Source organism: Arvicola amphibius, chromosome 2 (assembly GCF_903992535.2).
Source record: "Arvicola amphibius chromosome 2, mArvAmp1.2, whole genome shotgun sequence".
NCBI lineage: Eukaryota > Metazoa > Chordata > Mammalia > Rodentia > Cricetidae > Arvicola > Arvicola amphibius.
In genome coordinates, this window is record NC_052048.2 from 64,481,971 (window position 1) to 64,508,467 (window position 26,497).

The 26,497-nt window shown below is 45.6% G+C and overlaps 1 protein-coding gene across 7 annotated transcripts in view; it reads left to right on the forward strand.

The window, feature by feature from the left end:
* Tet3 (tet methylcytosine dioxygenase 3) overlaps positions 1–26,497 on the forward strand; it is a 103,893-nt gene that overhangs the window by 41,791 nt on the left and 35,605 nt on the right. For all 7 annotated transcript variants that reach the window (XM_038318291.1, XM_038318290.1, XM_038318294.1 and 4 more), the window contains one exon: positions 4,752–6,906. In XM_038318291.1, the coding sequence (XP_038174219.1) occupies positions 4,752–6,906 (2,155 nt within the window). The remainder of the gene's footprint in view (positions 1–4,751; positions 6,907–26,497) is intronic.

The window sequence follows — 26,497 nt, forward strand, 5'->3', positions numbered from 1 at the left end:
ACCTGGGTGCTGGTGATACCTCTGCCCATTCAAGAACCTACCAGCTTTCCAACTCGGGAAGTTGCTCAATGGCAACTTCCGCTGGCAAGTTTGCTCCTGGCTTTCCAGCAGGTTTTGAGAAATTTATCAGGGGGGTTCCTTAGCAAAGAAATTGGAATTTGGGGTTTTCTCTCTCCCACCACGCTGGCTTTTCTTCCTTTCCCTCTATGCCTATATCTCCTTTTCCCTTTATTCTCTTTTTGGTCTGAAAAGCATTTTTCCTTCTGAGGGAACTGAGTGGCACATAGCCAGCCGTAGTTAGTTCTTATTCACACGCCAAAAATAACTTATAAAATCCCTTTTCGTTGTGTTGACCATTTTGGGGAAGCCTCAGCTCATGTAGCATTAGTCTTCCTGCTGTTGTTTTTGTGGATCCCATAACTCTTTGATGGTTCTTCCTGGTTATGCATGCTCCTCCTCCTGTCCCTGTACATGGAAGCACATAAAATTGGGTAGCTTCAGGTCTAAGCCACACTTGTATACATTTCTAAAGTATCTTCTGGGCTGCTGCTCTAGGTATCTAAAGATAGTTTTCCAGCAGATATTATATGGCCTTTGGGGGATGGGAGTCTTTCCTTGTCCCAGGAGTGTTCTTCTGTACCAGCTGTGGGTAGGGAAGGCCCAGGAATCCTTAGGATTTAGACATTGCCTTGCCTTAACTACCACCACTGCAGAAGACAGTTGCTTAGTCATATAAAAGTGGTGGTGTGTGATAAATACAAGGGACCTGGGAGAGTCCTGGGGAAAGAGGCACAGCTAACTCTGCCACCTGGGTGAGAGCAGAAGTGATGCTTTAAGAATAAACTACAATGACTCCAAGGGCCACGTGCTCAAAGCTGAGACATTAGAGAAAGCCAAAAGCAGTAATGAGATGGGATCTGCAGGCTGAGACTCATTGCCACAGCCTGATTCCTAGCAGCCACTGCTAGTGTAGAGCTGTGACCGTGTGTGACCGTGTCGGGGACTCTGGAGCTGTGAGCGTGTGTGACCGTGTTGGGGACTCTGGAGCTGTGGCCGTGTGTGACCATGTCAGGGACTCTGGAGCTGTGACCGTGTGTGACCGTGTCGGGGACTCTGGAGCTGTGACCGTGTGTGACCATGTCGGGACTCTGGAGCTGTGGCCGTGTGTGACCGTGTCGGGGACTCTGGAGCTGTGGCCGTGTGTGACCGTGTCGGGGACTCTGGAGCTGTGACCGTGTTGGGGACTCTGGAGCTGTGAGCATGTGTGACCGTGTTGGGGACTCTGGAGCTGTGGCCGTGTGTGACTGTGTTGGGGACTCTGGAGCTGTGGCCGTGTGTGACCGTGTCGGGGACTCTGGAGCTGTGGCCGTGTGTGACCGTGTCAGGGACTCTGGAGCTGTGACCGTGTGTGACCGTGTTGGGGACTCTGGAGCTGTGACCTTGTGTGACCGTGTCGGGGACTCTGGAGCTGTGACCATGTCGGGGACTCTGGAGCTGTGACCGTGTGTGACCGTGTTGGGGACTCTGGAGCTGTGACCTTGTGTGACCGTGTTGGGGACTCTGGAGCTGTGACCTTGTGTGACCGTGTCGGGGACTCTGGAGCTGTGACAATGTGTAACATTTTTAGGGCTGGTATGTTAGTCATTTTAAAGCTTTTTTTGTGTGCTACCTAAGGATCTAATGCATTTTTTAGCTTTGTATTTTGGCAGGATCTTAAAACTTATACAAAGTTGTAAGAATTATACCTGGAACTCCCATGTCCCAGAATGTTTGTTTGGTCTCTTCTGCTTCAGCATTTTCTCTATATGTATATTTTCAGATATACATACAAACATTTTATGACTACCTGAGATTAAGTCAGAAATATTGTGTCCCTTTACTGCTAAATACTTGTGTGTGTTTGTACTAACAACTAGGCAGTCACTGTTTCTAAGAGACTGTGTATGTGTGAACATGGATGTGCCGTGGCCATGGAGGCTAGAAAGAGGCTGTCAGATCCCCTGGAGCTGGAGGTGCAGGAATTTAGGAGCCACGCAGTGTGTGCTGGGATTTGAGCTCTAGCCTTCTGAGAGAGCAGTAAGTGCTCTTACCTACTGAACAATTTCTTCAGCACCCAAACTAAATTCTTTAGTTATTTAACTATTACCTTTTGGAGGGGGCAATACAGGTGATCAGCCTAGGGCCTCACACATATGCTTGGCGTGTGATCTACCACTGAGCTACATCCCCAGAAGAATTTTCTTATCTAATTATAATGATCCAAGTCAAGATTAGTATGGTCAAAGCAGTATCTGGTCTGTGTTGATACCGGATCGCATCCGTAGGGCGAGTGCTACTCTCCCCTAGTTTGAGAGCTAACCTATAAACATTTATTTTCTCTATATAAGTTGGAAGGGGTTCTTTCTTGAGTATTGAGAGAACACTTCAGGTATTGTGTAGAACACTGCAGCTCCGTTTACCTGATAGTCTCATCATGCGTAGATTCAGGGTCTACATTTTGGCGGGAGTTCTCTGAGCTGTCAGTCTCCTGTGTCCTGTGCAGGCCACTGTGCAGATGTTGCCATATTGTAATGATAACTGTACTGGGTAGTTTTGATTGAACTAAGAAACACCTTAGGCCTTAAGACACACCCTTGAGTCCATCAGGCCTTTTCTAAGGAAGATTACCTGAAGGGGTAAGATTCCAACTGTGTTCCTATACTGAGTAAAAAGGAAAAAGCCAGTTAAATGTCAGGATTTTCCTCTCTGTGTCCGGTCTACTGACCTCACACTTTACTGGCACCGCTGTGTGAACCACTGCCATCAAACTGCACCTACAGTGATGGACTGCACCCTCAGACTGTGAGCCAAAATAAACTCCCTTCCCGTAAGTTGCTTCGTGCCAGTTACCCGGTCACAATAATAAAAAATATTGTAAGCCAGGCGGTGGTGGCTTTAATCCTAGCACTTGGGAGACAGAGGCAGGCAGATCTCTGTGAATTTGAGGCCAGCCTGGTCTACAAGAGCTAGTTCCGGGACAAGCTCCAAAAGCTACAGAGAAACCCTGTCTTGAAAAACCAAAAACAAAAAAAAAGGAAAAAAAGAAAAATATTGTTATATCTAATGCTGATTGTTTGGTGAAGGTGGTGTCTTTACTAAGATTCTCCTTTTTTGTCAGTTACCTTTCCATTGCTGTGGAAAAACAAAACAAAATAATAGAGATAGGAAGAAAAATTTTGAAAGTATTTTTAACAGTTCCACTTGGCTTCATCCATGTTTGAAGCAGAGCGTCATGGTGGCCAGCAAGTTGCAGAGCCAAGGGGCGTGCCTCGTGGAGCCAGGAAGTAAAAAAAAAAAAGGAGCTGGGGTCCCTTGATCCACTTTGACCTACTTCTCCCAATTCGTCCTAGTTCCTCAGTTTCCACAGCTTCCGAGTAGTACTAGCCACTGTGGACTGAGGTTCTAAGACATGTGCCTTTGGGCGTGCTGCCGAGCAGACTGTTGTACTGTGCAGCAGCTGCTGTGGCCCCTGCAGGGAGGTTCTCAGCCATTGTCAGTCCTGCACCTCTCCAGGCTCTCACCTACCACCTGTGACTTGGAATCTGTCATTCCTTCTGGGGTTTTCCTGGCCTTCCCCAGAACCGAAGGATTTTCCAAGGGATATTGAGTCTTGCAAACTTAATGTCATGCCTTTGTATTTCCTTTTGCCTTTCCGAGCTAGGTCCTCTGGGCCTACTTCAGCCTCACCTTCCCTTCCGTATGCTCTTGTGGGCATGAGTGTTCCTTGGTGAGAGGCCTGACTCTTTCCAGGCAGGCTCTCAGATGCCATCGCACAACTGGCTCTGATGGAGCAGGGCTACTCTCAGCGTGAGGCAGGGTCAGTCTCAATATGGGACAGAGTGGCTCTCAGCGTGGGGTTTCCCTCAGGCCTGGGGCTGTGTTTAGGAACGTGCGCTAGCTCTCCTAACAAGATGGTTTAACAAGGAGAGAAGGGAGCGGTGGGTATCCTCCTTGGTGGGAAGCTGTGGCTGATCCTACCCACGCTAAGTGGGAAAGCTGCTTCCCTAAATCGTGCACTTTCTAGCTTCCTATTTACAACACACCATTCCACATTCGGTTTGTTAGCTTTCTTCCCGCGCTGACACACAAACAGTAGACAGGGCCCTGGGATGACCTTGGTTAGTGGAAGCTTAAGGGCCTTTTTGAGTGTTCGTGGTTTTTGTAATTGATCTGAGTGAGTCTGAGAATGCCATGTAAGACCTCTTTGTGTGTTTGCATGTATGTACACCTGTGTGTCTATGGAAGTCAGAGGACAGACAGCATTGGGTGTCATAGCTCAGGAGCCGTCCACCCCCGCCCCCACGGTCTCACTCTAGAGCTTGCCAAGTAGGCCAGGATGGCTAGTCTGCAAACCCTTAGGGACTGGCCTGTCTCCGCTTCCCCGGCTCTTGAGATTATAAGTGTGTGTTGGTGTTGGTTTTCTCTTTCTTTCAAATGTGAGTTCTGGAGATTTGAGTTGGGTTCTCATGCTTGCAAGGGAACTGTTGCCCTGCCCCCTTTCTGGTCTTTTAAAGACCTTTCTATTGTGGCTGGCAAAGCCAGCTAAGTAGTGGGGATGCATGAAGCTAGACTGAGGCACGAGTACCAGGGAGAGAGTCTGCAGGAAAAGAGGGGTTTGGAAGTCTGTGGGGGTAGGGTGAAGCGGGGTGATACTTTACAAATAGTGTGGTTTATGGTTTTCCTTTTCCCCCGCCCCTGTTCTCTCTCTCCAGACAGGCTCAGAGCTCAGCCCAGTTGATGGACCTGTTCCAGGTCAGATGGACTCAGGGCCAGTGTACCATGGAGATTCAAGGCAGCTAAACACCTCAGGGGCGCCGGTCAATGGTGCTAGAGAGCCCGCCGGACCCAGTCTGCTGGGAGCTGCAGGTCCTTGGCGGGTAGACCACAAGCCCGACTGGGACGCTGCCTCGGGCTCTGCTCACACTGCTCGTTTGGAAGATGCCCACGATCTGGTGGCCTTTTCGGCTGTGGCCGAAGCTGTGTCCTCTTATGGGGCCCTTAGCACCCGGCTCTATGAAACCTTCAACCGTGAGATGAGTCGCGAGGCTGGGAACAGCAGGGGCGCCCGACCTGAGAGCTGTGCCGAGGGCAGTGAAGACCTTGACACGCTACAGACAGCCCTGGCCCTCGCGAGGCATGGCATGAAACCACCCAACTGCAATTGCGATGGCCCAGAGTGCCCTGACTACCTCGAGTGGCTGGAGGGGAAGATCAAGTCTGTGGCCATGGAGGGAGGGCAGGAGCGGCCCAGACTCCCAGGCACTCTGCCTCCTGGTGAGGCTGGCCTCCCAACCCCAAGTACCAGACCACTCCTTAGCTCTGAGGTCCCCCAGGTACCTCCCCTGGAGGGCCTGCCTCTGTCTCAGAGTGCCTTGAGCATTGCCAAGGAAAAAAACATCAGCCTGCAGACAGCCATCGCCATCGAGGCCCTCACACAGCTCTCCTCTGCCCTCCCTCAGCCTTCCCATTCCACCTCCCAGGCGTCCTGTCCACTCCCCGAGGCCTTGTCCCCTTCTGCCCCTTTCAGGTCTCCCCAGTCCTACCTCCGGGCCCCCTCATGGCCTGTGGTTCCCCCAGAGGAACATCCATCCTTTGCCCCCGATAGCCCAGCCTTTCCTCCAGCAACTCCAAGAACCGAGTTTCCCGAAGCATGGGGTACTGACACCCCTCCAGCAACACCCCGGAACTCCTGGCCTGCGCCCCGCCCAAGCCCTGACCCTATGGCTGAACTGGAGCAGCTATTGGGCAGTGCCAGTGATTACATCCAGTCAGTATTCAAGCGGCCTGAGGCCCTGCCCACCAAGCCCAAGGTCAAGGTTGAGGCCCCCTCTTCCTCCCCTGCCCCGGCACCATCCCCCCTTTCCCAGAGGGAGGCTCCCCTGCCCTCCCCAGAGCCTGACGCCCACCAGAAGGCACAGACGGCGCTGCAGCAGCACCTCCACCATAAGCGCAGCTTGTTCCTGGAGCAGGCCCATGATGCCCCCTGCCCTGCTCCCACAGAGCCTCAGGCTCCTGGCTGGTGGGCCCCACCAGGCTCACCGGCCTCACGGCCTCCTGACAAACCACCCAAGGAAAAGAAGAAGAAGCCCCCTACCCCAGCTGGAGGTCCTGTGGGAGCTGAGAAAACCGCCCCTGGGATCAAGCCCAGTGTCCGAAAGCCCATTCAGATCAAGAAATCCAGGTCCCGGGACATGCAGCCTCTCTTCCTGCCTCTCCGGCAGATTGTTCTGGAAGGGCTAAAATCCCAAGCCTCAGAGGACGTGCAGGCACCTCCGCCTGCACAGCTCCCTGCCCCGCCTCCCGCCTCCCAGGGTGCTGCCTCCCAGAGCTCTGCTGCCCCTCTACCCCCAGAACCTTCTCTTGCGCTATTTGCACCTAGTCCCTCTGGGGACAGCCTGCTGCCCCCTACTCAGGAAATGAGGTCCCCCAGCCCTATGACAGCCCTACAGCCAGGCTCCACCGGTGGCCCCCTTCCTCCTGCTGATGACAAGCTGGAAGAGCTCATCCGGCAATTTGAAGCCGAATTTGGGGATAGCTTTGGGCTTCCGGGCCCTCCTTCGGTGCCCATTCAAGACACAGAGAACCAATCAACATGTCTCCCAGCTCCGGAGAGCCCTTTTGCCACCCGCTCCCCCAAGAAGATCAAGATTGAGTCTTCAGGGGCTGTGACTGTGCTCTCCACCACCTGCTTTCATTCGGAGGAGGGTGGCCAGGAGGCCACGCCCACCAAGGTTGAGAACCCACTCACACCCACCCTCAGCGGCTTCTTGGAATCGCCTCTGAAGTACCTGGACACGCCCACCAAGAGTCTTCTGGACACACCTGCCAAGAGGGCCCAGGCTGAATTTCCCACCTGCGATTGTGTCGGTAAGTCCATTTGAGAGTTAGGGACTGACAGGAGAGCAGCCTGTGGGCTTGGGTTTGGTTTACCTGCCTCTCTGCTGTGTCCTGGGAAATGAGCTGACAGGCAAGTGGACAAAACCCTGAAGGAAACTGGGGTCAGTCTAAACTGAAAGCCGCCGTCATGGAGGCTGTCTTCTTTTCCTGTTGCTGCAAAGTGATTTAAAGGCAAACAAGTTCATCTTGGCTCACAGTTTGAGGGTGCAGCCTGACTTGGCAGGGAAGTGAAAGAGAGGAGTCTGAAGCAGCTTGTCACGTGGCAGCCGCAATCAGGAAGCAGAGAATAATGAATGCGTGTGCTGCCCAGATTCTGTTTCTGTTAACGTCGGGTGTCAGCCAGGGAATGGCGCCACCCACAGTGGGCTGGACCTTCACCTCAATTAATATGACCAAGACTACCACCCCCATAGCATGCCCAGAGGCCCATCTCCCAGGTCACTCTTTCTAGGTTCTGTGGTGATGTCACTTCCTGCAGGTGATGTCTTTGCAGAGCCCTGCAGGGCCATCCGCTAGAAAGCAGCTCTTCTAGATGTCAGGAGTTGAACTTGATCCCAGGGGAAGTAGTAGGTTCTTAGGGGTTTGAAAGCAAGTGATGTCTGTTATCTTGAGCTTTTAAAGGACTTCTGGTTTATGGTGTAAGGAGAGACTATCCAGTAGCTATAGGAAAATGCCACCAGCTGTGCATGAAAACACGTGTGCTGGAGCGGGAGGAGGTGGAGGGAGCGGATAGATGGATGGTCCTGGAATGGAGCGGGAGGAGGTGGAGGGAGCAGATGGATGGATGGTTCTGGCAGAGGAAGAGGTCTTGGGTCTTTACTCGGCTCTGTAGGCCTGAGTCTGGATGGCTGTGCAGCAGGAGGCAGTGTCTAAGTCAGGGGCTCTAACTTGGTTAGATCTGGGTTGTGTGTGTCCCTGTGCCCCAGGTCAGGGGCTAAAGAGCCCATCAGTTTGTAGGCCTTGTCCTTGGGGACCTTAGGACCACTCGCATGGATGAGACAGTCTCAGAGGAGGAGGTCTTTGGTGTGGTGGCAGCCTGGGGTCTGCTCTGCTCCTGTGCTCTGTTGCTCAGGAAGGGTCTATGATCCCCCATTGTTTGGGGAGAGACGCATGTTCAGATCATGAGAATTCCTCCTTTTGCCTTTACATGTTTGTGTGTCTCACTTGCCTGAATGTAGTGCCCCATGCCCTTACCTATTGCTTAGGATTTAATAAATGTGTTGTTAAATCTCATTTTATGGCTCTGAGGGTCGGTCAAGGCTGTCTAAGAATCTGAATTGCAGCTCTGTCACTTACTAGCTGGGAGCGCTCGGGCCATCTCTAACCTTCAGATACACTCTGGAGGTAAAGTTACTGATGGAGGGTGATGACCTGGAGCAGGAAGCTGCTGACGGCAGCAGTAGCATCGTGAACACCAGACCAGGCACTTCACAGTCACGACGACATTTAATCCACAGTACTGTTAAATGCTGTGAGGACTGTAGGTGGCTCTGTGTGAGCTGATGAAGCAAGTCAGGTCATAGAAACGGTGGACTTGAGATTTGAACTTAAGCACTTGGGCTCTTAATCACCACCCATGCCATACTTTTTGTTGTTGTCATGTTTGTGTATGATGCAGGGGAAGTCAGAGAGCAGTTTCTGTGCAGTTGGTTTTCCCCTTTAAGGGGGCTTCAGGGGTCAAATCTGGGTTCTCAGGCCAGTACTGCAGACCTTTACCCGGAGGCAAGTCTGTAGGCTCCCTGCCATGCCGTATTGTGATTGAAATTAATTGAGAAGCAAACTCTAACTACAGGATGGAGGGGTTTGCCTTCAGTTCCTGAAGGGCCTGAGGCTCCTATTGGGAAAAGACATTTTCAGCTGCTCTGGGTAGACTCTGTTTGTGAAATTCAGGCTCAGGAGTAAGTTTTTCAACAAAAATGCTCACTCTGAGATCCATGACAGATGGGGACCATCCCATGTTCCAGAGATGTATCCCTTAATTCTTGATAGGTAGAATTTGCAGGTTCATATAAGAAATTTAGCTGGGCAGTGGTGGCATATGCCTTTAATCCTAGCACTCAGGAGGCAGAGGGATGAGGATCTATGTGAGTTCAAGGCCAGCCTGGTCTATAAGAGCAAGTTTCAGGACAGCTAGGGCTGTTACACAGAGAAACCTTGTCGTGAAAAACAAAACAAAAGTTTGCAGGGATGTAAGGTCCTGGAGAGTCCATTAAGCACTCGTAGATGCTTGAGAGCACTTGCTGCTCTTGCAGGGGACTGGGGTTCAGTTACCAGCGCCACAAGTCAGGTTCAGACCCATCTGTAACTCCAGTTCCGGGGGATCTGACTCCCTCTTCTGGCCTCTATGGGTACTGGGAACACACACACACAGTGCACATATATAGATACAAACAAACACTCATACATAGCATTTTTAAAAAAACCAAAATAGGACATCTCTTATAGTACAAGAAACTTACCATTCATGTTTCCTACTAACTCTTGACAAGTGTGTGGTTCAGGCCAATGCAAACATCACCAGAATGAATGAATGAATGAATGAATGAATGAATAAATAAATAAATCAGAGCCAGAATAGCAAGAGCATTGCCCATATGCGAGAATTATGGAGCAAGATGTGGTGGCGTGCTCCTGTAATTCCAACACCTGGGAGACTGAAGCTGGAGAATCAGGAGTTTGAGGCCAACATGGGCAACATAAGAAGTTATAGGCTAGTTGGTGCCATGTAGAGAGACTGTCTTAAAAAAAATAAAAACTTAAGGTTTTCTTGGGTATTTGGATAGGATGCATCTAAGTTTGTTCTCTGAATCTTGGTTACTAAAATTAAAGGCAACCATGAAATTTGAAAACAGATCTAGACAATGTGGAAGTCATTGGCTTTCTCTGAGAGGTGGTATTGAAATATTTCCTTTGGGGTGGTATTGAAATATTTCTAATATTTTGAAGTTTTCATTAGAGACATCTTGTTTGCCCTTAACCATCCTGTGACACTTGGCAGAGGTGGACAGGGCCCTGAACTTCAGTGGTTACATGTGTCCATGCTCGGGAGTGGAGAAATGCCCAGAGGAGACAGAGTAGGACAGAGAACGAATCAAAAATGACCTCTCAGTGGAAAAAGCATCCTTTGAGATCTACTCATTTCATAGGTGAGGAAGCATCTGTGTTAGCTTTTAATCGTTGTCTTAATGTATCTGAGGAGCAGCCAACAGGAAACTGTGGGAACCAACTAACCCAGGGTCCAGGAAGGAAGTTAGATGGTGAGGGTCAGGGAAAGATGGGGCAGACATCATAGAACTGCTGCATGTTAAGTCTGTTACCTGCCTAAAGAAGTAGCTACACGAAAGGCATCTCTATTGTCTGGAGCCAGGTGAAAGTCTAGAGGAGGGAATGACATTGTTCGGCACACATGGCTGGTTGTGGTGTCTACTGGGTGACATTAGAAAATTGGTCCCCTTCCATTGCATTGTTTGATTTGATATTCTTTTTTTTTAAAAATTAAGGCAATAGAGTATTTGGGTAAAAGTGGAAAATCTGTTCCCGAGTGAGAGGGTGTCAGAAAAAACTTGCTGACAGAGGTGATGTCCGATCGAGTTTTAGTGGACTATAGAGGGGCAGCAGGGATAGCAGAGGTGCATGGTACAGGGAGGCCATGGGTACGGGGAGGCGAAAGGGCTGCAAAAACACGTGAGAATGTGGTGGAGGGAGGCGAGAAAGACAAGTTCTGGTGTGGCTGGTATGTATGCTAACTGGGAGCGGCAGGAGAGCAGTTTCAGGGCAGGGAGGGATGGTGATACCGAGAGCAGAGAAACCAGTTTACAAGCTCAAGCAGAAATTATGGGTGCCTTTAACTCCAGCACTCAGAAGGCAGAGGCCGAGGGATCTGAGTTCAAGGCCAGCCTGGTCTACTGAGCAAGTTCCAGGGCACTTCCCCCTCCCCCAAAACATAACTGCTGAGCAGGAAGGAGGGGAAAGATGGGCAGAACTTCAGCAGCAGCAGCCGCGCTAGGAGTGGAAAGGAGGAACAGTTGATGTGACCCCTGAGATTCCAGGCTGGGCAGCTGGATGTGGGAGAGAACACAGGCCAGCCTTGCAGACGTGTGGGGGATGGGGGCAGGATCGGATCCATGAGTTGGAGATTCTGCTGCCGTTGATGGTGGTTGAAATTTCAGTTGTGGTCGTTTCCAGGCTGAATGTGTAGAACATGAAGAAGCCTGAGGGTAGGAAGACCAATGTTCAGGGGAGAGGGCTCACACTGGAGGCGAAGGTCCTATGTGAGGGAGTGGAGAAGGCAGGTGAAAGCCCCTGGAGAGTGGTGAGCATCAGTACTGAGTCAGGGTTCCCTGACTGTGCTGTGTGCTCACCTTTGCAGCTAAAGCCTGTGCTTCTTGATTGCAGGATTGTTTCTTGTAGTTCTGAAGCATTGAGGCTAGCAGGTACCCAAATATTTTTGGGATAACTAGTCAACTTTATTCCACCTCTGTATTTTATCTTGACAGATGTGTGATCAGCATAGGTATAAACTCTTCACTTTTTATCTTGGGTCAGTTAATGGACCTATTATATAAAGGTACTTAGATGTATTGCCAGTAACACAGATTACCCGATCATGTTTAAGAATTTCATCCAGAGCTGTGCAGTGGTGGTGAATGCCTTTAGTCCCAGCACTTGGGGAGCAGAGGCAGACAGATCTCTTGAGTTAGAGGCCAGCCTGGTTTACAAAGCAATTTCCAGGAGGCTACACAGAGAAACCCTGTCTCGAAAAACAAAACAAACTTCTATCCGGTAATCCTGATCCAGGGCAGGTCCTGATATCTGCCTGCCCCCTGCTGTGGACTTCTCTCAGGAAGTGTCATGCTAGTGGACACTCTTGGAAATGGCTCTTATGAGACTGTATATTCATGCTGCCCTTAACATTGCATTAAAAAGCTGAGGCCTTAGCTGGGTAGTGGTGGCACATGCCTTTATACCAGCACTTCGGGAGGTGGAGGCAGGAAGATCTCTGTGAGTTCGAGGCCAACCTAGTCTACAGAGCAAGTTCCAGGACTGACTCCATAGCTACAGGGAAAGCCTGTCTCAAAACAAAACAAAAGCCGAGGCCTTGTACAGATAAAACCCAGTGTGACCTGAGCCTGGCTGTGCACAGTCTGTGTACCAGCGTCATGAACGCGGTGCTCACTGTCCCTGTATTCATTCTGCTTTTGGCTTCCCCTACTGGGAAGGTGGAGACCTTTATGTCTGTTACATTTTTGTTTGTGAGTGTGTTCACATGCCACAGTGTGCAATGGAGGTCCAAGGACATCTTGTGGTAGCTGCTTCTCTCTTTCTGTCATTTAGGTCTTGGGGATCTAATTCAGGCTGTCAGGCTTTGGCACGTGCTTTTCCTGCTCCCCATAGTGTGTGTGTAGAGAGGGAGGGGAAGGTGGGAGGTCATTCAGAAACTGAGGGTCCCTCTTTTTTCTGAGTGGTTTTGCCTCTGGCTAAAGATAGGGAAAAACCAAAACAAAACAAAAAGCCTTTCGTTTCTCCCCCAGCCTGGTACGAGTTGAACAGAGCTTTCTTTCTGTCTTAATGAGTTAAGATTAAGTGCATAGGGTTAAGGAAAATACCTCGAGCCGTGTAGGAGGCATTCTCCCAAAACCAGTCTGTTTCTCTCCTGAGCTCTCCCACAGAGCTCCTATATATTTCAGAAAGAGAAACCTCGCCTCATGTCTTGTCTCACTGTCCGCCGCGAGGAGAGAAGGCGGACTTTCCTGAAGAAGAGTTGAGTCATTGCTCTCTTTACCTTGATGAAAAGGGAAGAAATGTCATATGGGACTGAAAGGGAAACAATTGGTGACCTAATGTCCAGATAGCAAAATATTCCTTTTCTGAAACCTGATGAAAGGAGCCCAGGGGAACCTAATGAAAGGAGAAAGTTTCCTCACCTAGAAACTGATGCTAGCTCTAATCCTAAGCCACCAGGGCTTGTCTGCCAGCAGTCAGTGCTCACGGCACTGGGCGTTGGGGAAACAATCGTGGGGCCTCAGGAACCCCACAACTTGGAAACTAGAGACCACCCACAGAGAAGGCATGCTTGGGCAAAGTGGGAAGCTCACTTGAAGGACTTCATCCTCCAGCATCTGGTGGGTTAGGCGCTCAGCTCTGGTTGCCTGGCAACAAAGGAAGCCAGACACTGGGAGTCAGCTCTGTAGGTGAGACCCAGCCGCGTCAGAGGCCACTGTGCAGAGACGAATATTCACTGAAACTCCAGATAAAAGTCCTCCTCAGTGCGAGGTTCTTATAAACTGAGTGAGATGAGCTGGAGTCCCCAGGGACTGTGCCTCCAGGACAGAGCTTCTGACCCAGCCCTCAGAGCACTAAGGTAGAGACTTAGGCGTCAGCTCCATCAGACATAGCACCTGGAGCTGACGCTCCTCAGTTGGAACTATCCCGACCAGAGCCTCCTCAGCTCCTGTCCCTTCCAGCCCTGAGCTGTCTTCTCTGGCTTAATTTCTAAGGGAAGAGTTTGAGCGTGGTTAAGTAAATAAGGGAAATATTCTATTTCAGGCAGATGAGTCTAGAACCATGACTCTTACTGAGAAGGAGGGCTGCTTTGCCCTTCTCTAAGTGAAGACGTTTTGAGCTGTGAGAGCAGATGTGACGGTCACAGACCACAGATGCTGCTGAACCTCGGCCACACCATACGGAGAGAAGAATTATTCGCTCTGCCGTGTCCATTGCAAAGCAGTATGAGAAGCGGAAAGTGAGATGCCTTGGGCATAGACTTTCCTGTCAAAAGATTGCTTAATATTGAGTCTAACGACACAGGCCTGTAATCCTGAGTACTGTTGCCTGGGGTAGGAAGAGCAGAAGTTCAAGGTCTGCCCAGATTAGTGTGAGGTCAGTGCCAGCCTATACAATTTAGCGGGACCCTGCCCCAGAATAAACAGCAGAAGCAGGTGTGTGGGCAACCCCAAATTGGGAACGACAGGAAAGATCACCTGCGGTGTGGGGGCTCCACAGAGGCATTTTCAGAACTGGGAGTTTCTCTCAACAGGAAGTACAGAGGGCAGATTTCTGGGCTCATGCCTTTATCCCAGCACTCGGGAGTCAGAGGCAGGGGGATCTCTGAGTTTATTCCTAGGGCCGAGGCTGTGTTCCGCTGTAGATGGTACATCTGCGAGCCAGAGGACTGTAGTGACCTAAACTCACAGCACTGAGTGGTGCCCGTATTTGTCCCTGTGCTACATGACAGAATCTCGTGCCTTTATGTAAATTCCCTTGGTGGCTAACGAGGCTGAGTGCTTTTCCATGTGCCCTCTTTGGTAAAGGGCCCTTGTGAGTTTGTTGTCCTGCTTCTCTCTTACTGAGTAGTGGAAGTTTTTTGTGTGGGATATATCTGTTGCTGTTCTCTGAGTATTGAAATATTCTTGAGTAACCAAGATCAGTGCTCGGTTAAGTCACCATTCATGCGTGTAAAGGTCTCATTAAGACATGTCCAACTTGCAGGAATGCAGGCTTTCCGGGACTGCTGGGAAAGGGGCTGTCAGTGGATGCTAAATGGTTCAGATGTATAGAATAACTGATTGTTCTTCTAATCCGTGGTTCTCAACCTTTGGGTCACGACCTCTTTAGGGGATCAAATGACCCTTTCCTAGGGGTTGCCTAAGACCATCTGAAAACACAGATATTTTTATTACAATTCATAACAGTAGCAAAATTACAATTACAAAGTAACAATGAAATAGTATTATGGTTGGGGTCACCACAACATGAGGAACTGCATTAAAGGGTTGCAGCATTAGGAAGGTTGAGAACCACTATAAACAAGCTTCACTAAGCATGGTGATACATGCCTATAATCCCAACTTTTGGGAGATAGAGGCAGAAATGTAGGTTCAAGGTCATCCTTGATTACAGGTTGAGATTGAGGCCAATTTAGTCTACATGAAATGAACCCCCTGCCCCAGAAAACAAAACATCAAAACAAGTAACATACAAAATGTACTCATATTGAAATGAATTTATTATATTAGGCATCTTTCTTTTCTCTCCCTCTCCTTTTCTCCCCCTTTCCTTTCTTCCTTCCTCCATCCCTCCTGTACTCCCTTCTTTCCTCCCTTCCTTCCTGCCAGGGTCTAACATATCCCTGGCTAGCCTGGAATTCACTATGTAGACCAGGCTGACCTGACCTGGAATTCAGAAATTCCCCACCCCGCCCCCCACCTCTACCTCCTGGATGCTGGAATCAAAGGCGTGGGCCACTCTCTGCTTATATTAAACGTCTTATAATCCAGTGAGGGAAGTATATTCACAAGAACACTAGCAAGGGGCTGGAGAAATGACTCAGAGGTTGCGACAAGCACTGACTGCTCTTCCAGAGGTCCTAAGTTCAATTCCCAGGACCTGCGTGGTGGCTCCCAACCATCTATAATGAGATCTGGTTCCCTCTTATGGCCTGCAGGCAGAACACTGTATACATAATTAAAAAAAATAGCAAGAAGCAGATGGTACAGGAGATGGAATAAGTTCCAGAGGCACTAACTCCTTCCTCTCTAATCGTCCTGTTAGTGTTAGCAAAAACATGATAAATATTATCCACGTTAGAGGTAGTTTGGTGGGGGAATAAAAAACAAAAAGAGGAAATAGTGAAAATTAGAAAGTAATGATCATGAAAAACCAAATGTCAGAAGACCAAATATGTTTTAAATAGAATCAACTCTCCTGATGACCTGCAAGTTCAGAGTGTTAGCACCAAGCAGGCTGTTAAACCTTATTTTGCTGTGGGAAGCACCATTTATTGATTGCTGATTCATGTACTGATTGATTGTCTATTGCATATGATCTCAGCCTTGCAGTGTGGTGTTTCCTGCAGCCCGGTGGCACACCATTATCTGCAGAGAGAGCTCCAGTTGCCCCTCTTTGCAAGGTGTTATAATCCTGGCTGCAATGTCATGCCGTTCTGCAGGCGGCATTTTTCAAAGGGATCAGGGCTAGCTGACCCTTCATTGTCAAATCTGCACTCCAAGTTTCTGTTGATTAATTTGCTTCTGATTAATGCTGGTTTCCTGTGGGCTGAAAGTTAGATCTAAGGACTTGCTTAGTTTGTGGTGAAACTGCCCCTGCCTCAGCTTCTAATGTTCCCTCTCTTAGTGATGCGGTGTTAATCACAGGTGAAGGAGGTGAGAGCCAGATACTGCTGTTGTAAAGTTACTTCTTCCTTTTGCACCCAACAAGCATTCTGAACAAAGTTGTCCAGGTCCCCATGATCCTTGAGTGGATTAATTTTTCATTGGTAATGACAGAGTCATGATTTTTGTCACTCTGTCTGTCTGTATTGAGTTCCTGGCATTTTTGTGAACATTAGCAGGTTTAGAAAGCATTCTCTCTAAGTGAAATAGTCCAGTCACAGGATGAAGAATACCGCATGGTTTCACTTAGGTGAGGTATCTAACATAGTCCAACTTACAAGATTAGAAGACAGAATGATGGTTATCAGGGATGTGGAGAAATGGGAAGTTGTCCAATGGGCATAAAGTTAGTTATCAGACATTATTAAGTTCTAGGAAGCTACTTACAGCATAGCACCTGTGGTTAATTCTGTGCTTGCAAATAAATCTTAAGAGGGTAGATCTTACATGAAGTGTTACATAGCCCACCAAAGTGCATTTTGCCCTCATTTAGTTACTTTTACCTCTTTAATGACAAATTTTCAGAATGTAAACAGTGGCTTAATGTGTGTTACATCAATTGGAAGACTGCCTTTGAAGTCGGGGTAGAGCTTTATCATGATGTCATCTGCATGGTGTCAGCGGGCACGTGCTACGTTTTCTATCCATACTTAACATTTACTTTAGCATTTCCTGCTATCCTCAGATTGTCTTTTTAAGAATATTGTTGGAACTGGAGAAACAGCTCGGTGCTTAAGAGACCTGTTGATCTTTCAGAAGACCTAGGTTTGGTTCCCACCATCTATATGTAGTTCACAACCATCTTGTAACTCCAGTTCCAAAGTATCTGATGCCCTCTTCTGGCTTCTACATGGAGGAACTATGCATGCACATGGTGCACATACATACATACATACATACATACATACATACATACGTACGTACAAGCAAAGCACTTATATGCATACGTCTTTAAAATAAAAATGAATATTGTATATATCATGTGCTGGAATTCAGTGCTGTTTAATTAAAATGTCCTCAGAAAGATGTGCTGTGGCTCAGTATTGAAATAAGAAGTTACTGTGTATGCAATTAAGAGCACTTGCTGCTCTCCCAGGGCACCTAAATTTGCATCCCAGCACTCTTGTTGAATGGCTCACAAATGCCTATAACTCTAGCGTCAGGGGATCCAATGCCCTCTTCTGGCCTCCTTGAGTACCTGCCCGGACATTCATAATCAATCTCTCAATCTCTTTCTCTCCCTTGCACACGCATGTGCATACACAAACACTATTAAATTGTTTTTTCTAGATACATTTGATGTTTAGCAACACACAAGTGGACACAGTGTACATGGTCTTGAAAAATGGCACCAGTTTATTTAGCTCACATTGTTCTCAGTGCAGATACTGGTAGATGGGTCTGTTTAAACAAGTCTAAAAGCATTTTCAACAAGCTCAAATTCGAAGGATATAAAGGTGTTCCTATGGTTTACAAAGACGGTTCCCTTTTATGGTGCACACAAACATGGTACAAAGAACAGCGCTGAAACATTTTTCTGTGGTTATAAGGAAAGGTTCCTCTTCATCCTTGTGTGGTTGTCTTATCTCTTTTAGTGTTTATGTGTAGTGTGGTTTTGCTACACTTACCTTTTTTGTGCTCCGCCTCTCCCAGATTTGACTGGTTGAAACTCCTTCAGGCCAGCTCCAGTGTTCTTTGGACACCCCCCACCCCTTGCCCAACCTCTAGGCGTTCAACTTGTACTTTTTGCTTTCTATACAAGATGTTTAGAGTACATGCTGTACTTTCCTGGCCTTAGCTCTTGAACTGACCATTTCTCTGAGCCCTCCTGGTCCTTTAGAGGATGAAGACATTTAAAATAAAGAGCTGGGAGTGTTCACAGCTCCTAGGTTTCAGTGAGGAGATACTAAGTTTATAGTAATGGCTGTAGTTTTGCTCTTGAATGCCCCTGGAGGTTCCATGTGTTCCCAGCCTGTAGCGCTATTGAGAGAAAGTGGAACTGCTAGGAGATAGGTCCTAATGGAAGGAAGCTAGGCTGTTGGGGGTATGCACTAGTTATGTGACAGAACTTTCCATCTGCTCACCCCGGATAGGGATCTCATGGAAAAAAAAACCCACCAAAGTTTGGATACCACCAAAGTCCAACTTGGTGAACAAGTTAATTTTATTGGAGCTACTTAACAGGAGTATGGGTGAGGGGTCACTTACAGGAAAAGAGATGACTCAGAGACAGCTGCGTCCACCCACCCCAGCATGGGTGACAGCTCAGAAAATCTGGGAAACTTGGAGCACACTGCACAGCCTCAGGCAGCTCAGCAAGTTGGAGAGTCCTTTATGAGTGGCTCTGCGCTTCTTCCGGGCAGCTCAGCTGATGTCGGCTTCTTCCGGGCAGCTCTTCTGCTCTCAGGAGTCTTCTTTGTAGCTTTGTAGTTATAGCTTCAACTCTTCTCCTTGGAGAGGGACTCTCAAGTTTTATTGCTTACCCTGGCAGGGTGGGGCCTAGTGAATCTGGTTGATTTGGGGACTTTCCTATTTGAGTTGCTTACCTTGCTGCTAAGAGAGCTTCCTGCAGGATGGGATGTTTCTATCACAGTGGAAACTGTTATACAACAGCATCTGAAAGGGGATGTTGGGACCCTGGCTTCTTCCTCTCTGCTTCCCAGCTGCCATAAGCACAGAACCCACTGTGATACCCGTGTCCAACCATCAGGGTCCAGTGACCATGGCTAAAATCTTTGACACCATGAGCTGGAGCAAACCTTTTCTCATTGTAAGTTGGTTATCGCAGGTGTGTAGGTCTCTGTGTTAAGGCTGAGTAACACATTAAACATTTGTAATTCAAATTAAGTATAGGCTTTTCACATAACTGGTTTTCATAGTTGTATCTCTTACTACTAGTGATGTTAACTCCTAACTCAGGAACCCATGCAATGGTGACTATATAAAGCAAATATTGGGTCAATGAAATGGCTCAATTTATTGTGTAAGCCTGTCAACCTCAGTTTGACCTCCAGAACCCATGTGAAGGTTAACAGGGAGCGGATTCTATACAAAGTTGCTCTCTGATGCCAACATGTGTGCCGTGGCACATATGGGCACACACAAAATAAGATTTTAAAGCAAAAACTATAAAATGAGATAATTTACATAATAAGAAATAGGCAGGGTTGGGGTTTGTGTTTGTATACACAAGTTTCATAATTAAACATACGCATTGGGTCAGCTTTCTTTTCATAGAATGTTCACCCCCTGCAAGAAAACATACTCAGGAAAAGAGGACTCTCGAAAAGAAATGGTGTTTTAGGACACACCTGTACTGTGTGTCAACTGCTACAAGTGGCGTTGGTTTTTCTTGGCTTTGGGGTGTCTTCACTGTGTTTCGGCAGCCCTCCCAGAGAAACCTGACGAGCTGGTTTCCAGATTGAGTTGGTTTGGGATGGAATTGCCAGGCTTCAGTTTGCAGCTTCACCTTGAATGTCTCCTTTCTCTGCTGCCAACCGTATGAGTTGAGGCTTTCTGATCCAGGACAGAAGGTAGCCTTCAAAGCTACCCTGGTGTTCAGTGGCCTTGCAGGACCCTGTAGATAGTTCATTACTTTGAATTTTCTCTACATAGCAGAAACTGGAGCAAAGCTCAGAGTTCTGACACATTCTCACATTCTATTTTCTGTATGCAATGATACAGCGGTCTGCTAGCACCTATAAAGAGAGTTCAGACCACTAATTCCAGCCCCCATTTTCTCAATGCTGCTCTCTCCTGGCTTCACCACGCACCCTCTGTCATCTTTTATTTTTGTGTGGTTCAAAATAGGGCGTATTTGGAGTAAGTCGTGTTTTAACTGTGGTTGAAGCCATTCATGAAATGTTGAGGCCATGCCTTCTGACGACTCATCTAATCCTCAACTGTTTTGTAATGTATAACCATCATTTAATTGCTTTGAGGCTTATAAAGGTTGTGTAACTTGTTCACAGCCACACAGTTGTTGACAGAGCCTGAACAATAGCAGCCTATTGAGTTCCTGTTGTGTGCCAAATACAGGCTAAGCCTTTTATTTTACACACACAGGCACAGGGATTAGAGAGGCTGGGAACATAACCATCATCGTTGCCCAGGCTCCTGTCCACAGATCCATATTTGTTCTTCTCTGTATCATTAACAGTTACATAATAGGATGGTTTCTTTCCTTGATATCTGGGAAAGCCCAGTAGGGCCTTACGAGACACACAGCCTATGAACTAGGCCTTACAGATGAACTTCTGAGCTGAGACAGTGGCTCCGTGGGTAAAGTGCTTGCTGTGTGAACATGGGAGCCAACCTTTAGGTCCCCAGGACCCACATGAAAATCTGTAGCCCCACTGCTGGGGTGAAGGAGACGGGTAGTCATTGGCTAGCTAGTTTAGTCAAAATGGTAAGATCCAGGTTCATGAGAGATCTTGTCTCAAAAAAAAAAGGTGAAGGTCTAGGGATTGGCTCAGTGAGTAAACTGCCTGCCATGCACAAGTACTAAAATTTGGATCCCCAGAAACCACACAAATGTCAGGGTGGCATGACATTTGTAATTCTTTTTTTTAAACATTTATTTATTTATTATGTATACAATAGTCTGTCTGTGTGTATGCCTGCAGGCCAGAAGAGGGCACCAGACCCCGTTATAGATGGTTGTGAGCCACCATGTGGTTGCTGGGAATTGAACTCAGGACCTTTGGAAGAGTAGGCAATGCTCTTAACCTCTGAGCCATCTCTCCAGCCCCGACATTTGTAATTCTAATGCTCTGAAGGGTTCCCAGGGGCCAAGTCTAGGTTCAATTTTGAGACTTTGCCTCAATGAATAAAGTGGAAGTGGATCAAGGAAGATGCTTGTTGTCCACCTCAGGCCCTTGCACACATAACACAAATGTATCTTCACAGGTGTGAGCAGGCACATACACAAGTGGAAAATGATCGACACCCAGTATTGATGCATGTCTGTAGCAAAAATAATAAAAACCCAGAGACAGATATTGGGGTTCAACCTGAAAATCAGAAAAGCAAAGCAGCCAGCCCCTGGCTCTTGCTTCTACCTCAGACCAAAAATGGGAGATTCTGTCACCATGAATCCTGAAGATTCCATACCCCACAATCCACTGAATTCTGTGTTTTTCTCCCCTCTGTATTCCTCTCTCTGCCCAGCCATATCACTCCTGTCTCTACCTCCCTACTGCTGGGATTAAAGGCATGGGATCCCAAGTGTTGGGATCACCTTTCTGTGAGCTCTGTTTCTCTTTTAGACAGAGTCAATCTTTTGTAGCCCAGGGTGGCCTTGAACTAACAGAGGTCCATATGCCTCTGTCTCCCGAGTCCTGGGATTAAAGGTGTGTGCCTTTATGGCTTCTAGTATGGCTGCTTTGCCCTCTGATCTTCAGGCAAGCTTCGCTTATTAAATCACAAATAATATACCACTATATTTTCCCTTTTTGTCAAAAATAAAAAAGAAGACTATAACTAATATAAGAAAAACTATACAATAAGTGCAAAAACTGTATAAATATATACAGGCAATAAATACATCAGTGATGTCTAGTTAATTTTCATTTGACAAATTCAGAGAAAGTACTCCCTATCTATCCCATCTTGGTGAGTCCAAAGTCTTGTACCTAATTTATTTTCTATCATAACTTGATTTCTGTAGTGTGAAGCGGTGGGGCTGCGTCCCGCCACCCGGCCGCCGGCTAACTTTACACCCAAAATAATTACACGGAAACTGTATTCTTTTAAAACACTGCCTGGCCCATTATCTGTAGCCTCTTATTGGTTAATTCTCACATCTTCCTTTAACCCATATTTAGTAATCTGGGTAGCACCACGAGGTGTGGCTTACCAGGAGAGATCTTAACCTGCGTCCATCTCGGAGAGGAGAAGCATGGAGACTCACTATGGTGACTGCCTGAAGCGTCTCCCCAACTCTACTTCCTTGTTCCCACAATTCTGTTCTGTCTACTCCACCTACCTAATTTTCTGTCTCTTAAAGGGCCAAGGCAGTTTCTTTATTAATAATGAAAGTAACACATAGACACTCCTCCATCAGATTTCTGCATCTGATAAACAAGGAAAACTCTATCTATCTAGTCTTCAACACCCTCAGAGACCCAAGAAGGAAATAATATTAACTGGAAAATTAGGAAGTGCAAGCAAGTGACTTCCAAAACATGTGAGTAATGACAGAAACAGCTGACTGCCTGGACAGTCACCCAAAGTTCCTCTGCAACATTGGGGCATCCATCTTCACCCTACGGGCCTAGCATATCCAACAGACTTTTCTATGAAGTAGGATCTTCTGAAAGGCTTTCCTACCTTGTCTTGATAATGTTTGGCAGTCTCTTTCTTTTGTGTTTTGAGGCAAGGTCATTTTCTTGCCCAGTGGCACAAAGAAAGTAAACTCCATGCATAGTTTTTTGATGCCCATTATCTTCTCTGAAGTAGATTGATGCTGCCAGGAGCAGACATGACAAAAGAAAAAAAAAAAAAAAAAAAAGAAAAAAGAACCTATGTTATTAAAATATCTCAAATGTTATATTCTGTAGATCTCTGAAGCATTTAAAGATGACCTGTCTATCTAAAATATATTTTTGTTTGACCTTGAAAACATACCTAATGTGATTTCAAGTTAGATTATAATAGGTGATTGACTACTAACCTGCATTTCCTTATTGTCCTAAACAGTTGGTAATAATAATTTTCAAGGACTAGAAATTTGCATTACATTTTTAAAGGAGTTGTATATGTATAATACTTTGAATGAGAGTAGAAGTATATATACAGTATGTTCTAACAAAATTAACCTCAAATCTGTATCAATATATAAAATTTGTATACAGCCAGGTGGTAGTGGTACATACCTTTAATCCCAGCACTCAGGAGGCAGAACCAGGCGGATCTCTGTGAGTTTGAGGCCAGCCTGGTCTACAAGAACTAGTTCCAGGATAGCCACCAAAGCTACAGAGAAACCCTGTCTCAAAAAAAACAAAAAAAAGTATACAATATACAAAAGTCCAATCTGATGTAAAACATTTAAAACTAGTAGTTGCTTTTAAAAAAATAGATTCAATAATCTACCCTTTTATTCTATCATACCTATATTACCCTTTTTTCTTTTCAAAACAAGATCTCTGAATCTGACCTCCTTTGTTTAACTTTTTTCCTGACAGTAATCAATAACAACTTGTAACCAACCCCCCAAAACAATAACAAATATCCATAACATATTGAACAACCAAAAACTACCCACCCCACCTCTTGGGAATGTGGTTGTGTAGTCAGAGACTGCTCATTAATTTCCCGGCCACCCAGACCCAAAATAATCACACAGAAACTGTAGTATTACAATGCTGTTTGGTGTATTAGCTCACCAAATCATCGACTAGCTCTTATATCTTAAATTAACCCATTTCTGTTAATCTGTATATCACCATATGGTTGTGACCTACCGGTAAGGTTCCATCTGGTGTCTGTCTGTTGTGGTGGCTACATGGCTTCTTTGTGACTCTGCCTACTCTATATATTTTTTCTAGCCTGGCTATATTCTGTTAAGCCATTGGCCAAAAGCAGCTTCTTTTTTAGCCAGTGCAATAAAACATTCATAGCATACAGAGGGAAATTTTACGTCGTGGGCATTATATTCTTAAATTACTTCCTGCTGTCTGGGGGTGATGGTACCTTTAGGGGATCCTGAAAAGAAAAATTTGGGTTCATTGTCAAGTCCTGGGAATGGTAGCTTTATCATATGTTGTTCAGTCTCTGCGTAATGGGCAAGTGCAAGGCTTGAGTTCTGGCTAGAGTAGTGTTTTAGGCTGGATCATCTTAGCTAGCAACCTCAAAATTGTTGTGATCAGTTTGTAATCCAAAGGCAGTCTTTAGGTGGTGTTTTTCAGCTTGGTCATGTTATCATAGTCTTGAAGGGATCATCGATGTGGGATCATCATCATCATCCTCCTTTTGGAAACTTCAAAAGTCACTATTAGACATGCTTCTGGTTCACAACAGAAAACGGATAGAGACTCAAACTCGAAGTCATGTTCAGGAAGGTAGATGAAACCTTCTTCTAGAATTGGTACTCTATATTACCATTAATATGGCAAAAAGTTTAAATATATATATACACATATTTACATATGTTTTATACATTAATAAAAAGCTATTAAAGAGTTAATATAAAACCAAAGGATTATGAGATTAGTGGCAATATGATAGTCCTTAAATATTTGTTTTTCTTCTGTCGCATATCAGGTGGCTCTTCTGACATGAGACAGAGATTTTTTAATTTCACTTTAATAAGCATGCTTGGGTTTAGAGAGTATAATGGCTGATTTAATTCTGTAGTTTTTTCTACTATCCAGTGTCTCTCTGCAGCTGTTGTTCCTTTCTCATTAGCATTTAGAAAATTCATAGTTAATAAAGTATTATGCAATCTATTTCTGGGATATTTGTCATTCCTCTCTGTTTAGCATATCCTTTAGAATTCAATTTCATCTTTCTATAGCTGCCTGCCCTGTAGGATTGTGTGATATACCTGTAATATGCTTTATATTATAACAAGCAAAAAACTTTTTCATTTTCTTAGAGACATATGCTGGAGCAATGTCTGTCTTTATTTGTACCCATGATGGCCATAACTTCTAGCAAATGTGTGCTTACTGAGTCAGTCTTTTCCAAACTCAGAGCAGTTTCCTATTGAAAATCTGAACAGGTATCAATGGTGTGGTGCATATATTTAGTTTTCCAAATTCTACAAAATGGAACACACCCATCTACCAGATTTTATTCCTTTGAGTACCCTTTGGGTTACTTCTGCAGGTAGTGGTGTTTGGTTGTATAAAGAACAAGTAAGACATTTCCTTATAATCTCCTTGGCTTGTTGTCACATGATAGAAAAGTGTTTTTAAACCTTTGCTATTTACATGATGTTTTTTATGAAATGTGAAGGCCTTCAGCACATTTTGAATCAATAATCAATCAATTTCTGCATTACCTTGTGCTGGAGGCCCTGGCAGACACATATGGGATCAGATGTGTGTTATGTATATGGGATGATTCCTGTTCCTGATTGTATCTTGTAACTAAATAAATAATAAAGTCAATTCTGTATCATCTGGTATAAATTCAGTTTTAATATGCAAAACAACTCTTTCTGCATATTGTAAAACAGTAACTGTGTTGAGAAGTTCCTTAAAATCCCTTAGAACCATGAGAATAGCATATAATTCTGACTTTTAGACAGAATCATAAGAGCTTTGATCCACTTACTTAAATTTTCTGATTTGTAATCTGCCTTTTCCGATTTATTTGCATCAGTATAGAATGTAGGGGCTTTAGTTATTGGTATGTCCCGTACAATATGAGGAAGGATCCAGTTCTCTTTATAAGTTGAGTTCTCTTGCTTTTGGGATAGTTGTTATTAATCTGTCCCCCAAAATTACTACAAACTCTTTGTCAGGGTTCACTTTCTTCCCATAATTTTTCAATTTCATCATTATTAATATTAACTATAATTTCTGCTGGGTCTATTCCTGATAATTGACAGTCTCAATTTTCCTTTTAGAATGAACTCAGAGACCTTTTCCACATACGGTTTTTACTTGGTTTATGTGGTCAAAAGATCCATTCTAAGATAATATCTTCCCTCTGCATTAAAATTTCTGTTCCATGTTTGGAGGGTAAGATGACCAGAATGCAGTTAAGATTCAGATCTACATGATCCACATGTGCCTTCTATAATTTCTCTTCAATTAAAACCAATTCTCTCTCAGCTTCAGCTGATAATTCTCTGGAATTATTTAAATCCTTGTCACTATCTGAGGTTTGTTTAAATTAATCGGGTCATCAGGACCTATCCCAATAGTGTGCCATAGATTGAAAATGTCTCCTAACGATCTTTGGAAGTCATTAATACACTGCAATCAGTCTCTCCTAATTTGCACCTTTTGGGGTCTAATTTTTTATAAACCTATTTTATAGCCTAAATAATTAATAGAATCTCCTCTTTGTATTTTTTAGAAACTATTTATAATCCCCAAAAGGCAAAATTTTCTTTACTTTAAGCATTCTTTTTATAGATATCTATATGTTTATATAGATATAAATATAGATATAAAGTATCTATATTTGAATCAGATAGGAAAATGTCCATGTAATGGTAAACTATAGATTCAGAAAATTGATTACATATCATTTCCAATGCCTTACAAAATATTGGCACAGGGTGGGGCTATTTTAACATTCCCTGTGGGAGAATCTTCCATTGCTATTTTTTAGCAGGCTGAGAATTATTATAAGTAGGCACTGTGAAGGTAGATTTTTCTGTCTTTTTCTTTATAAAGGTATAGTGAAGAAGCAATCTTTTAAATCAGCAACTATAA